This window comes from Astatotilapia calliptera, chromosome 16 (assembly GCF_900246225.1).
Source record: "Astatotilapia calliptera chromosome 16, fAstCal1.2, whole genome shotgun sequence".
Lineage (NCBI taxonomy): Eukaryota > Metazoa > Chordata > Actinopteri > Cichliformes > Cichlidae > Astatotilapia > Astatotilapia calliptera.
In genome coordinates this window covers 33,029,808-33,043,275 of record NC_039317.1, presented here as the reverse complement: position 1 = coordinate 33,043,275, position 13,468 = coordinate 33,029,808, and the positions used below count along the sequence as shown (strand labels likewise).

Sequence of the window (13,468 nt, the reverse complement as noted above, 5' to 3'; positions counted from 1 at the left end):
GGAGGACGAAAACCGAAAACACACATTCGTATTTTTCTCACACACACACACACACACACACAGCGGTATTTGTTTCCAGCAGAATCCGCTGCGAGAGCCGAGATGAAACTCATCGCCACACTCGAGCGCAGCAGCATCACCGGGTTTTACAAATAAAACCGACTACCTGGGTTCTGTGAAATGAAAATACGAAAATTGTTTAGTCTCACTTATAATCTAAACATGTCTTACAAAGATGAGGTATCGTTTAGGGAAAAGAGAACCAACAAAAAGGGAAATATCGGCTGAATGTTGTGTTTGTGCTGCTTCTGTAAACAACTCTCACGCACAGGCTGCTGTCAGACCTCTCACAGCGAGTTTTTCTCAGGTTAACGCTGAATCGCGTGACTGCTCAGAGTAACCACACTTCCACCTGGACTGTCAGCATGTACCCGGGTTTGCTCCGGTCTGGGCTGAAAAAACAAAAAGACTAAACGCGGGGAGATCGATGGAGGGAGCGATTAAAGTTTGCTACTATTGTGCAAACGCTGTTGGGGGTGAAAAACAATACTGATTGCACAAAACTTGTAGCAGCTTTCACCCACAGATGTCTGACCCTCTACCTGTTCCTTTAAACATTAAAGACCTGTGCAAAGAAAGCAAGAACTATCTGAGTTGCATAAAGAAGACCAGTATTTCCAGCCTGAGGAAGCAAGGTCAACATATCCAGGCTTTCTTTCTCCAGGATCTCTGCTTCAGGCGCACATAAAGCATACAGACATATAGTCTGACTCTTCTTTTGCAAAATGAAATGGACCAATTAACTCAAATGACTATATTTGATTAAGAATTTGATGTGGCCAGAGATTAGAGGTGTGAAACGTGAGAGGATACTGCAGGAGACGAGGGAATCACTTTCATTTCGTGGCCAATCGAACATTCCTGAAGAATTTTCTAATCGTCTTCACTTCCCGCAGTGTAATTAAAAAAAACCTTAATCACCAAATGAACACATTCAAATTCATTGCAGCAGAGTTTATGTTGCTGTAGCTTCACATCTGTAACTGGGCTCTACAGGTTGCATATATAAAACATGAATGGTGTTTTCAGGTAGACAGTGAGGAAAATGTGGCGCTTCCTGATGATTTTAAGCCAAAACACTGACATGACCTGCTCGGACCGGGTTCAGCAGAAGGTACCACCCAGCGGGATCCAGCTCGGTTAAAAGAAACCATCTTTGCCACGATGAAGACTTCAGGCTCCACATTAATCCTAATCCACGGTGCGCCCCTCTGGTCGGAGGGACGCTGTCCGGCTCGAGGACACCGCGGTTTTTAGCGAGAAGCGAATCGACGCAGGAGCGTGAAAGTGAGCGAAAGCGGACGGGAGCTGTGGTGACGAGGATCAAAAACCCCGCCAAACAACGTCCACGTGTGCGTCTGTGGGCTCAAACACACCGCTCACAGAAGGATCGAGTACCAAACTCCCCCCAGCGCCGAACGAGAGGCGAGACGAGAAAGATCAAAGCAAGTACAATAAATTAAATCACTGTTGTTGTTTTTGCCCCCCCAAACCACAAAAATCAAAAGAAATAATGAAGTAGTTCGAAGAAGAGGAATCACACTACTTTACTACCTAAGATTTAATCAGGAAAGCATGAAGCTCTAGACTTGTACAAACAAAACATACAGCGTTTTTTTGTTCAGTGGACAGGGTTTGACACAAACTAAAACACAATAAATACTCTGAGGAACAAAAGATAAGGTTTTTCTCTTTATCTGCTAAAAGGACACTAAAAAAAAAAAAGGCAGGTCCGTCTGGCAGACTCACTCCGAAGGGGACAGGGCAACCCTTTGGGATTTAAAAAAACTAAAATAATAAGAGAGAGAGCGGAGGGGAGGCTTTCCATCCACAGTGGCCGCCCTTCCCCTTCGTACTTATGGCACTACAGCAACTCCCCATCCACGTTTTATCATCTCGTTCATTCTTTGATTCTTCTTTTCGTTACCCTGAACATTAACTCCCCCTAAAGGTACCTGTTCGACACAGCTGGGTTTTTTAACTCATCACGTCCAAAGGTTTTCATGTCAGTTTGTCTGTTCGTTTCATTTTTTGTCAGCTTAAAGTGCAACAGTGCTTTTGTTCTCTCGTCCGGCCTCCTCCCGGTGAGCCCCGCCCACCCACGTCACGGGTTAGCGGGATCGGGGTTCGCGCTGGTCTCGCTCGTCACGCTGGTGGCACTGGCGACGCTCGGCTCCTCCACTTCCTCCTCCTCCTCTTCTTCCTCTTCCTCCCCCTCTTCTGTCACTTCTCCCACATCCAGCACCTCGACTTCGTCGTCATCCTCTCCGTCCAGCTCTTCTTCCAGCATCTCCACCTTGGCCGCCTCCCCTTTCTCTGCCGTCGCCGCCTCGTCTCGCTCCTCTCCCGCTTTCTGCTGCTCTTTCCGCTCCTCCTTCTCGTCAGCCGCCTTCTCTCTCTGCTGGTAGAGGGCCGTCTTCAGCGGCTTGAACAGGTCTTCCTCGTAGACCTTGAGGATGGCCTCGCACACGAAGCGGTACTGGCTCTGAAAAGAAAAGCGGAGGCAGAGTTTAAGCTTTTAAAGTTTACAGCGTCGGAGAGCAAGCGGACGGTGCTGCGTACGCACAGGTGTCTGTATCATCATGGCCCGCTGATCTCTCATGGTCTTGACAATTTCTAGAGGATACACCGGCTGACCGCACTCCATCAGACACAGCGCCGTCTCCATGGTGATCAGAACGCCCGTCCGACCAATCCCAGCGCTGGAAAAAAATCAAGAAAGATCATTTGATTGTTAATAACACACACTAATTATTTAACGAAGTAACAAAAATCTCTGTAAGGAGCAAATAAGCTAAATTCCAACAATTCTGAGACTTTATGGATATCATTTGTGCGCTATATTGTCACGGTACTGCCCACGCTGTGAAGGAGGCGGGACTTAAGGTATAACAAATTGCCCTGAAGGAAGTAATGAGGAGCAGGTGAGAGGTGTTCAAACATTTGAGACCAGGGAAAGGAGAGAAATCATTTTCTGGTAACGGAAACTGGAACTTTTCTTGGAAGTAAACCTGTTTGGAAGAGTCACTCGTTTCACTACATCCATCGTTTCCAGCTCAGACAGGTTAACTTTTATCCTGTAATCTTTGGCTCGCCATGGTCACATGGTTCACACAGAATGGCCGTACCTGCAGTGCACCACCATTGGCTGGTCCTGTCCAGCCCGTTTGGTCCGTACGAGAGCCACAAAGTCCAGGAAATCAGTGGAGTCGTCGGGAACGCCGTGGTCGGGCCAAGCCACGTACTGAATCTGAGTGATTTCCCTCTTTTGCTCGCTCTGAACACACGCACACACACACACACACACACGCACACACACACACACACACACACACGCACACGCACACACACACACACACACGCACACACAGAAAATAAAGATCATCAGTGGACGAGCAGTGCTGGATTCTGGAGATGCAGATACAGTAAAGATGTTTGAGATGTGCACACGCTGATGAGTAATGGGATCAGAATTCCTGACAGGCAGTGAAAATTGTGCCGTGGGCCCGCTCTGCAAACTCAGACCTACGGTGTAACGTCAGTCTGATCCACAGAGCTTCAGCCTTTCGACCTACAGGACCCGAGGCTACCCTCCCAACACCAGACGCCACCGGACACTCCCAAGGTCCTGCATCCAGGATTCTCCGGCTGGCTGGAGCAACGGTGTAAATACAACACGTTTAAAAGGGGAAGTTAGACACGGCTCGACTCCGCAGCAGTGACGCTGCTCTGCTGCATGTGCTGCAGACCGCGAGCGTTACAGACGACATCAGATCTGCTCTGCTGAACAAACACCGATGATACAGTCGTCTGATTACCCCGGGGCTCATTTTTCTGCAACGTCTTTACACCAATACATCAACAGCCAGCCGATACTAGCCCGACTACAAATGCTCCTTTATGTTTTTATGTAATCTTTTACACAAAGACTTCTTCTTCATGATGGAGGGCACTGAAGACCAACTGAGGGTATTCACCCTGACCTCAGTGAAGACCTAAAGCTCACAAAGAATTCCTCACTTTCAAATGTCAACCACACTCACGCCAAAACAAGGAATTGTATTTTATGTGGGAGACCGCTAAGCATGTTTCACTGAGCTCTGCATCCTGGGGATACACAACACAGAACCCTGTTTGTGTAATTATGTTATGAAACGGGTAGAGCGAAGAAGTAACAGCAGTTTAATTCTTTTTACTCTGCTGGACACATTTGGTAAATCACATCTTATGAAAACATTTTTTAGTGTCTCTATTAGACACTGAATAAACACAAGAGATCTTCTCTCTTTTATCGATTCATCAGGGACAAGAAAAATACAAAAAAAGGTCCAACCATGATGGAAAAATCGAAGTTGGTAGGATTTAAACCCCACGGGATCACCGTGACACACAAACACACACCCTGCAGAAGAAACCAAGCACTGACCACCGTTTCTTGTGCGAATCAGAGCCGCTGTGTTCCTCTTTAATACTGCCTCGCCGTATCGCCATGGTAACACATCTATCTCCATAGCAACAATCACAGGCAGAGGAGAATGCTAATTGGCTCCTCTTATAGCCGTATACTTTAAAGGTCACGCTGCGCGGACCGCACGCAGGAAAGCGATCGGGAAAAACAGACAGCTGATCCGGCACGAAAGCTCGCCGTTTGGACGCTACGTTTACACATCACACATGTTACACGCAGCAAACAAACAAAAGCCTTCGGTTTACTTATTCATACCAACTTTATATATCAACTCCCCGAACAGTGCCCATTTAACAGGAGACAATACAGCAGCATGTGGTTTACTAAAGGGGATCCATCATCCTTTTTTTACCGTTTCCATGGCGAATGCTCATATTAAACAATCGGTGAGGTCACACAAATAATGCCTGTGAGCCAAAAGTTTCATTTCTTGCAGGTTTTTCTGTTCTTGGGTCTGTATGACGTCACCGAGAGTGGACGTCCAGGCGCAGAAGCCCCGCCCACCTCCCATGTGTGTGTGTCGCTGCACTTAAAAAGCCTGGGCTCATGCTTCACTCTGCATCTCTGGCACATTCAGAGGCACCTCCTTCAAAAAGAGGCACACGAACAGCTGGGTCAGCTGATTTGTAGCACTGAATACCCCAAACTGGCCTCCCCCTCCTCTTCCTCACAGGGAGATCAAGGCGGGATCTGCTGTGCTCATTTCCAGAAAGATATCTGTTTACTTGGAGTCAGAGGAGCTTTGGAGAAATCCGTTGGTTCGTGTTCCTCATTCTTTTCAAACCATCCTCCTTAAGATTAAAAGATAAGAACAGAGGGGTAGGTGGAGCCAGAGCGGGGTGTGGATGACCATATTAAGAATATCTATGCTCTCTGACATCATCAGAGTGATGAAAACAAACCCACAAACCTGCCAGAGGCGAGGCTGCCGGACACTGGCGCCACCGGGCCCTCTGACCAGCACCAGCAGACACAGGTGAAGTGTCTCGCCCAAGGACACAACGACCGAGACTTATTTGTTCTAGTATTCGTTTTATTTGTTTTTTGAAATGACCATAAAAAATATAATAAATGAAAGTATCAAACAAAGAATCTAGTTAAAGGGGGTGGTTCTGTTTTGCTCTCAGGCCGCCGTGGCTCGTTCTGGCGCCCGTGCTGTACTCTGGCTGTGTGTGGTTTAAAAGCATGAAAGAACTAAAAGCGCGCCGCAGCACGCCGCAGCACGCCGAAGGCTTCGACGCCACGATCGAACCGAACTTACGTCCCCGTTCTTCAAACCATCCTCATCCCACTCTCTGTTCCTCTGCTCTCCGTCTTTCTCCTTTTCTGCAATGTGGCCGACTGGAGTGTTTGGGTTGTCGTGGCAACCAGATCCCAATATGTGGCCCGCGTGCTGCAGCGGGAGCCAGAAAAAGAACAGCCCACACTGGTCACTATGGCAACACACCTCCTCGGGGTCCTTCGACAGCTCATCCTTCCTGAGACGCGGTTCCCTCTCTGAGATTGGACCCGGAGTCTTCCTCTGGGGCGCCCTCGCCCGCCCGGGTCATCTGGCTGTGTGTGTGTGTGTGTGTGTGTGTGTGTGTGTGTGTGTGAGTTTACCGGTGTGTGTGTGAGGGTCATCTCCCGGACCAGGAAGGCAGAGTTGCCCTCTTCATTGTGGCACGTGATTTTAAAGTCTCCGTATGTGGCGCTGTTGTCAGGGTTGGGCCAGTACTGGTGACACTTCACCTGTAAACACATCAAACACCTTATGACTCTCAGCATCTACCCATCGCGTCCTCGCCGTTACATTTCAAACCATTAAACATGTCCAGTTTCTCCAATTTCTCATCCCTGGATGTAAACTGTAGATCGAGTCCAGAGATTTTTTATCTGCACCGTGTCTGGAAGCTTCGTTGTTACGTAATGTTGTGTTAAGGATTACTTCTTTCCAAAACTAACAACGGCTTGAGCTGCAGAGAAGTCTGCAGCGTGTGAGACTTTGCAGACTTTTGTAAATAATTGAATATACTGAGGCATTACGACGCAGCTCGACCAGACGCCTCAGCGTCGTAACCTGTGCCGCTTACCGGCGAAACGTTAAATTCAAACGGCTCTTTCTAACAGTACATTTTCAGTTTCCTGCCCTCGTCCTTGAAGAGATCTTTTACATACCCGCCCCCTCTCGACCTGGGTGGTCAGCATGACCACCATGGATGAGCCCTGCTCCCACGTCATCTGCCAGAAGTCGGGGCAGGTGTTGGGCAGCGGGCCCTGGCACGCGATGTAGCGGTTTATCAGGCTGGACGCAGGAATCTCCATCTACACAGGACGACACACACACACACATCAGAGGTTCAGGTTAAAGAAGCAGAGACTGCATTAGATTTGCATCTTACTCCAACTTATTTTGTTGTTTTTTTGGATCAGCGCTTGTCCCAATACAACATGTCATTAACTACACTTTCTAGCTAACAGAGAATAAATGAATGGTCATTTTCCATGAGCGTCCCAACTCTATCAAATCAAATAACAGTCAAATTATCCCAGGTCTTTATCAGATTACCTACAGCCCCTGAATTAATAATGACACTGATGAGAAGCTGGATTTGTTCATGCTGATTAGACGGCGAGGAAGCAGGGCCTGTGTCCTTCACGCCGAACAACTACTGATCACAGAGTGAACAAGGCTTTAAAATGCCGCCCTTCACACTGAAACACTGTTTGCAAAGGTTGTCGTGTTTGCTGCAGGGAACAAACCTCCAGTAGGTCTGAGAAGGCATGACATGAACAGACAGAGCCACCCACAGGAAGGAGATTCAATTCATTAAAATATTACGCTCTTATATTAAATTCTTACCAAGAAGCACCTGTTCTCTGTTTGTAACCCTCTTCTACACGCAAGCTGCCGTTAGCTTTGAAAAATAAAGGCCTGGCGGGCCGATACCACAGCCTGCCATGTGGCAGAGCCAGCCCAAGAAGTCTGCGCTCCAGTTTCAGTTACTTAGCATAACTACCAGATGATGGGTGCAGCTTTCCAGGATTCACTGACAAACTAGCACTCAAGCCCCTCGTCCAAATATGGCCACAAGGACCCAAACTCACGGCTCCGAAACTGGAGCAGCGTGTGATATGATAGTCCTGTTCAAATGCACCGGCTGCGATTCAGCATCAGTGTAACAGAGCATCACGCAAGCAAAACTGCAGACATTAAAGATAACTCACATTGATGTAATTTGCATTGATGTAATCATCTGTGCTTTTCAGAATGACGCGGGTGGCATCATCTGTCGGGAGAGACGAACAAGAGAAGGGGGTCAGATTAGGCAAAGAAAAACAGCAACAAGTCCAAACTGTGTCTTTAATGCATGTTTGCATTTAAGGAGGATTTTATCCTTTGTTCTCGGGTCGTTACTTTGTTACTTCTGTTAAAAGTTGTTGGAAAAAGTCAGAAAATAGAAGTCGAGGGGAAATGATGAGAAAAAGGAGAAAGTTAGCGAGCATAGCGCTGTGGGGTCACGTACAGGGAGAGATGTCTCTGTAGCGATTTTTGGAAACGTTCTGAGGTAATTTGGCACACAGCATCGTCATCCCCGGCCTCTTCCTGTACAGTTGCTGCAAGACAAGGAACACAAATATCAGCATTTGTCTTTGTTTTGTGCGTTTTTATGTATTATAAATTTTAAAAGCGCATAAATCAGGAACGTGGAGGAAAGAATTAATCAACAAAATATTTTAAAATAAATGACAAACCACCGACTCGAGCCTGCAGTTTCACGTGTGCGTGAGCGTGTGAACTTTTTTCGTGTCCTTCTTACATCAAACTGTGCCAGTATGGCTCCGCCGCCCAGGCCTTCCTTCAGTGCGACCATAGAGTCTCTCAAAGCATGCTGGTCTAGCTGGGCCGGGTCCTGAGGGGATTTCTCAGGGATGTACTGAAAATCTGGCTCTGGATCCACCTTCTCCTCCACCACGTCATAGATGGCTGAGCAGGAGAGGAGAGGAAAACAAACTGTGACAGGAATCTATGAGCTTTTCCATCTGACACATATACAGATCACCGCTGCTAAGATTAAACAAAGTTCACAATAATGAGCTCAGCTTACATCCCTGTAAGGCAAAGGCTCTAATCCTGGATCCGCATGAAAGTGGTTGTGTCGAGCATGCGGCTCAAACCACGAGCTGCTCAAATCTGTCCTTTGCAGGAAGCAGCCAATCAGGAATGAGGAAGAGGAGGAAGAGGAGTCCAAACAGCTCGTTTAAGACAGTAGATAAAGGACTTACAGAGGACACGTTAACGCTCAACTGTAAGTCGTGCAAAGCTACACTAGTAGAGCCCAAGAATAAAAACATGGAGTTAAACAACAAACTTTTAAATACAACAAAACTCGAGCACAAAGAGAACACGTGTCCTCTGTGTGTAAATACTTACAGTCCAACATTTCAACAGCAAAACTGAATAACGTAAAGACTTCGATGGACTCTTCTATCTGCTTTGATCTGTTTCTGACCCACACACCAAACAGTTTCTCTGTTTCATCATCTTTAAGAGCACTTCTCCCCGCTTCGCTGATTAAAGGAGACGCTTCAGCACGAGTCTTCTATGTGGTGAACACACATACGGCCGAGACGTACGGATACCACCACGTGCGGCTTCGCAGATCTCGTTTCCACCAGTTTCTGACCACATTTCATTTTCAGGAGTGTGCTGCACCATGTGTTAATACGTTAAACTCAGCCTGTAAAACACTTCATTCGAATGTTTACGGTCCTTAAATTAAAACCGGCCGCACCGCACAAACTGCAAGTCTCATCAGGAGCAAATATTCAAACCCAGGAAGTGGCAGAAGAAGCTCACTAGCATACAAAGACACTCTGAAGGTTAAAGCCTGAAGAAAATATATGAGCTACTCACATACCTACAGTACTAGTGTTCGAGAGTACTTACAGTTTATACGTGTACAAATATCCTCTAAAAATCTGATCTTTCATTACTTTCTGTAAAGGCCTAAGTACCAGAAGTTTGCCTGTCGGTGTAAACGATCAGACATGACATCATGACCACCTGCCTGATATTGTGCTGGTTCCCATTTTGCTGTGGTAACCGCACCAAGATGTTAGCAACAGATACCTGTGAGGCCTGTGAGCTGTGAGGTGGGATTCATCAGACCAGGACACCTCCTTGCATTGCTCTGTGGTTCATTTCTGACGCTCACATGTCCGTTGCTGGCGTTTCCGGTGGTGAACAGGGGTCAGCATGGGCACAGCACACAGCAAACTCTGATGCTCGGTGTATTCTAACACCTTTCTATCAGAACCAGCATCAACTTTTTCTGCTGTTTGATCGAACCACACGGGTCAGCCTTTGCTCATCCGTGACCGTTGGCCACTCATGACCCTGTCGCTGATGCACACTGACCCCTGGGGGACACCCTGGGAATACCCCACAGGAGCTGAGGTTCTGGAGATGCTCTGACCCAGTTTGGCCTTTTGTCAAATCCTTACACTCGACCATTTTTCCTCCTAACATCAACTTTGAGGACAAAATATTCACTTCCTCCCTGATATATCCCGCCCACTAGCAGATGGCATGATGAAGAGATAGGTGTTATTCACCTCAGCTGTCAGCGGTCAGGATGTTACACCTGATCAGTGTTTAATGCACTGGGCACTCTAACAACCACTCACCATTAGGTCTGACCAATAGGATGAGCTCCCCGGAGTGGTTCTCACAGCTGGCCTTGATGAACATGACTACCTGGTCATGGGTGTGGTCAGAGATGTCCCGCCCATTAATCAGGACTACCTGGTCGCCCTCGTTAAGGCGAGGCACACAGAGGTCAGCCTGAAGAGGAGAAAGAGAAGAAACAAATAAGATAGCTGAAGTTTTGTGTTTCTGGACGTTTTATACTAAAGTCAGCATCAATCTGACTCCACCACGGAGACCTCAGAGAGTTTGGCGGCTGAAGACGTGTTTTTATGAGTGAGAGGAAAAAATGTGCAACTCACTAGAGTGTAAAGACAAATGAGGTTCTTGTTGACTTACTGAGGTTCCCGGAGCCACTCTAGACACAATGATGGGCATTTTCTGGTCAGCTCCACCCTGCAGACACACACACACACGTTAACAGCGTCTTACACAAACGTCCTTTTTATATTTAGGGTCGAGTTAACATTTGGGAAAGCAGTGCGGATGTGTCCGCGTGCTTACAGATGACGTGCCCACGGGCAAAGGTTTACACCAGGCATAGAAATAAGCTAGAAAAACACAAGTCAGACTGAGCGGCTGCAGGAGAGATAAAAGGTGGCGAGGGGAGTTTTCACTCCCGTCTCCTCAGCTCTCACCTTGACATTGAAGCCGAAGCGTCCGTGTTCATCCGGTCTCATCTTGATCAGGACCAAGTTATCGTGAGGGACTACTCCGTTCAGCTGGAAGAACACAAGTCATCACGTCAACATCACGGATCAGCACATTGTCAAACAACAGCTCCGAGCGCTCAGACTTTAACAGCGGCCGATCCTGTAAGCTTAATAGATTCATTCTCTTTCCTGTTACACGAGTACAACTGGAAATACATTACAATACAGACGGCTATAAATGCACCACAGTACACCAGAATAAAGTGGTTCACTTCAGCCCAACTTTTCTTGCATTTTTAGCACAAACGTCACTTTTTAAAAAATGTAACCAGTAAATTCAAGTCTGAAACACATAAAAAGAATGAAACAGAATGAGAAACTTCAACAGGTGTCATAATATTTGCAGGTATATGTCACCGTTTCCAAATCATTTAAAACCACCTCTAAGGTTTAGTCCCTTTTACACATACGTCCAAGCAGAGCGTGCCGCCTTCTTTCATCCTCATTTTGCCAGATTTAGAGACTCATAGAAGAAATAAGTCTTGGGACCAAAGACAGCAACGACCCCGCCTTTTTAATATGATGCCGGTAGATGGATGGATGGATGGATAGATGCTTAACAGCCAAAACAATGAGCTAAAAGACTCTAAACAGCTTAGAAAGATTATATAAAAACGGCACAAATATAAAATACTCGGGGATTTCTCTTCATCTATTCAGATATTCAAACATCTAGAATCAGACGACTTCTGAAGCTAACACAGTTTCCATTTACTTGTACAGAAACTGTTGCAGTTTTTTTTTTATGACGCCTTCGTACTGACCGTGGTCTTGTCGGCATTGACGGGAACGTCATACATCTCATTGAGGTGATTGTCCAGCAGGCTTTGCTGGGAGTGGGCCTGGATGATCTGGCTCAGGGTCTTCCTGCTCAGCTGCTTGGGCGGGAGAGCTGGAGGCTGGCCATCCACCCCATCTGGAGACCTGAGGGAGGCAAACGGCGGGAGGAAGAAGAAGAAAGCAGCAATAAAGCAAAAATGAAGGCGAGATGACAGCGAGAAACACGTTTCAAAGTCCTTTGTGTCGCCATTTGTTACGATACCGTTAGTAACACAGGATTTGTGAAGCTGCTGTGAGCGCTCGAGGACGGACAGCAAAGCCGCAAACATGCATTCATGATAACTACACAACAATGGTCTTCCTCTTTGTTAAAGAGGTGGAGTGAAGACAAATGGAGAAAAGCAGGCGAGGAGACCGTGAGAGACAGGGAGGCTTAATAGCACTGTGTTAGTCACAATGCATTAACCTCGATAAAAGGGCTGCTGGAGGAAGGAAAACATCCCCCCTCCATCATCCCGACAATAAAGAAGCAGTCGGCGTGTACGGCGAATCAGCAGCCAGGTGAGGCTTTCAGCATCATCAGGGCTCGGTCTCTGCTGCGTAAAAGCATTTCAGTGCATGTCTGCATCCACGCGTGTGCACTGCTGCGTACGGGCGCTCCTCGGAGGCAGAAGCACAAGTCAAAGAGCATTGCCTTTGTTTTGGCTTCTGCTACCACTGTCACTTTGTCTCTTAAACACACGAATGCAAACTAACATTTATTATGGGTCAAAACCAGGTCAGGCTTTCAGAGAGAGAGAGGGCAGCGCGCAGCAGGCCTGAGCCGAGGCTGCACATCATCCTGCATTATGCATCTGCTCGGCGCGACAGCCACAACCTTAGGCCAGCCCCGGGATGAGGACACGGCTAAGCCCTGCTTTTTAGCTTTCCTTCTATCAAATACTTCCATACTGGATCTATGTTTATCGCTCGATAAATTTTTGAAAGCACGGTGTAAGAGGGAACCAAATGAGTGTGCAGTGACAGAAAAATCATATGCGGGTACACGAGAGGGCTAAAAGGAGCTGCAATAAAGAAAAATGTTGCTTTAGAAACCACAAAAAGACAAATTTAAGACCTGTTTCAGTGCACACCCAGTTTTTATTTTCCAACTAAATAATTCACCAAAGCCTGCCTTTGCTTTGAATTCAGAGAAAAGAGTTTGATTACAGCACAGAAAATAATTTATTATGACAACTTTCATTTAGGTGCACCAGCACATAATTTGGGTGCACGCGAAAACAACGCCACGCCTTCTGGCACTGCAGCGAGAAGTCTGCGTGTGCAGCGCCGCGCTGTTGTAAAGAGGATGACCCAATCGACGTTTAATCCGACAATAACAAACGAAAGAAAATCCACCGTGTCATAAACTCCCAGCTCCGGCCAAAGGCATAATCACGCCAGGCTTTTTCCCTGACGCTGTCAAGGAAATAAAGACACTGCAATTAAAAATAAGGATCCCTCCAGTGTACTGTGGTTAGCTAAACAGATCATTTTCAACTTCACGCCACTAGAAAACAGAACATTGGGGCTTTTTTTAAAGGGCGTGGTGACAAAAAGCAGATTCTCCTTTTAGTTTAACTGGAGGAAAATCTCCAACGCGTAATGCCAAGGAGTGATCCACCTGAAAACACGCAAGCAATGCTGCAAATATTCACTCGAAAAGGCAGAATTTATTTGATAATTTATATCAAAGCCAAACCACAGCGGTTCCAACCA

At 46.8% G+C, this 13,468-nt stretch overlaps 1 protein-coding gene across 1 annotated transcript in view; it reads right to left on the bottom strand.

Moving 5' to 3' along the window:
- Positions 1-1,603: 1,603 nt before the first annotated feature.
- ptpn4a (protein tyrosine phosphatase non-receptor type 4a) overlaps positions 1,604-13,468 on the bottom strand; it is a 67,742-nt gene continuing 55,877 nt past the window's right edge. The window contains exons 16-27 of the mRNA XM_026145418.1: positions 11,695-11,854; positions 10,856-10,939; positions 10,557-10,613; positions 10,199-10,355; positions 8,329-8,495; positions 8,035-8,125; positions 7,736-7,797; positions 6,686-6,832; positions 6,131-6,259; positions 3,189-3,337; positions 2,627-2,762; positions 1,604-2,545 (exon numbers count right to left, since the gene is read on the bottom strand). Of these exons, the coding sequence (XP_026001203.1) occupies positions 2,165-2,545; positions 2,627-2,762; positions 3,189-3,337; positions 6,131-6,259; positions 6,686-6,832; positions 7,736-7,797; positions 8,035-8,125; positions 8,329-8,495; positions 10,199-10,355; positions 10,557-10,613; positions 10,856-10,939; positions 11,695-11,854 (1,720 nt within the window). The 3' untranslated portion in view covers positions 1,604-2,164. The remainder of the gene's footprint in view (positions 2,546-2,626; positions 2,763-3,188; positions 3,338-6,130; positions 6,260-6,685; positions 6,833-7,735; positions 7,798-8,034; positions 8,126-8,328; positions 8,496-10,198; positions 10,356-10,556; positions 10,614-10,855; positions 10,940-11,694; positions 11,855-13,468) is intronic.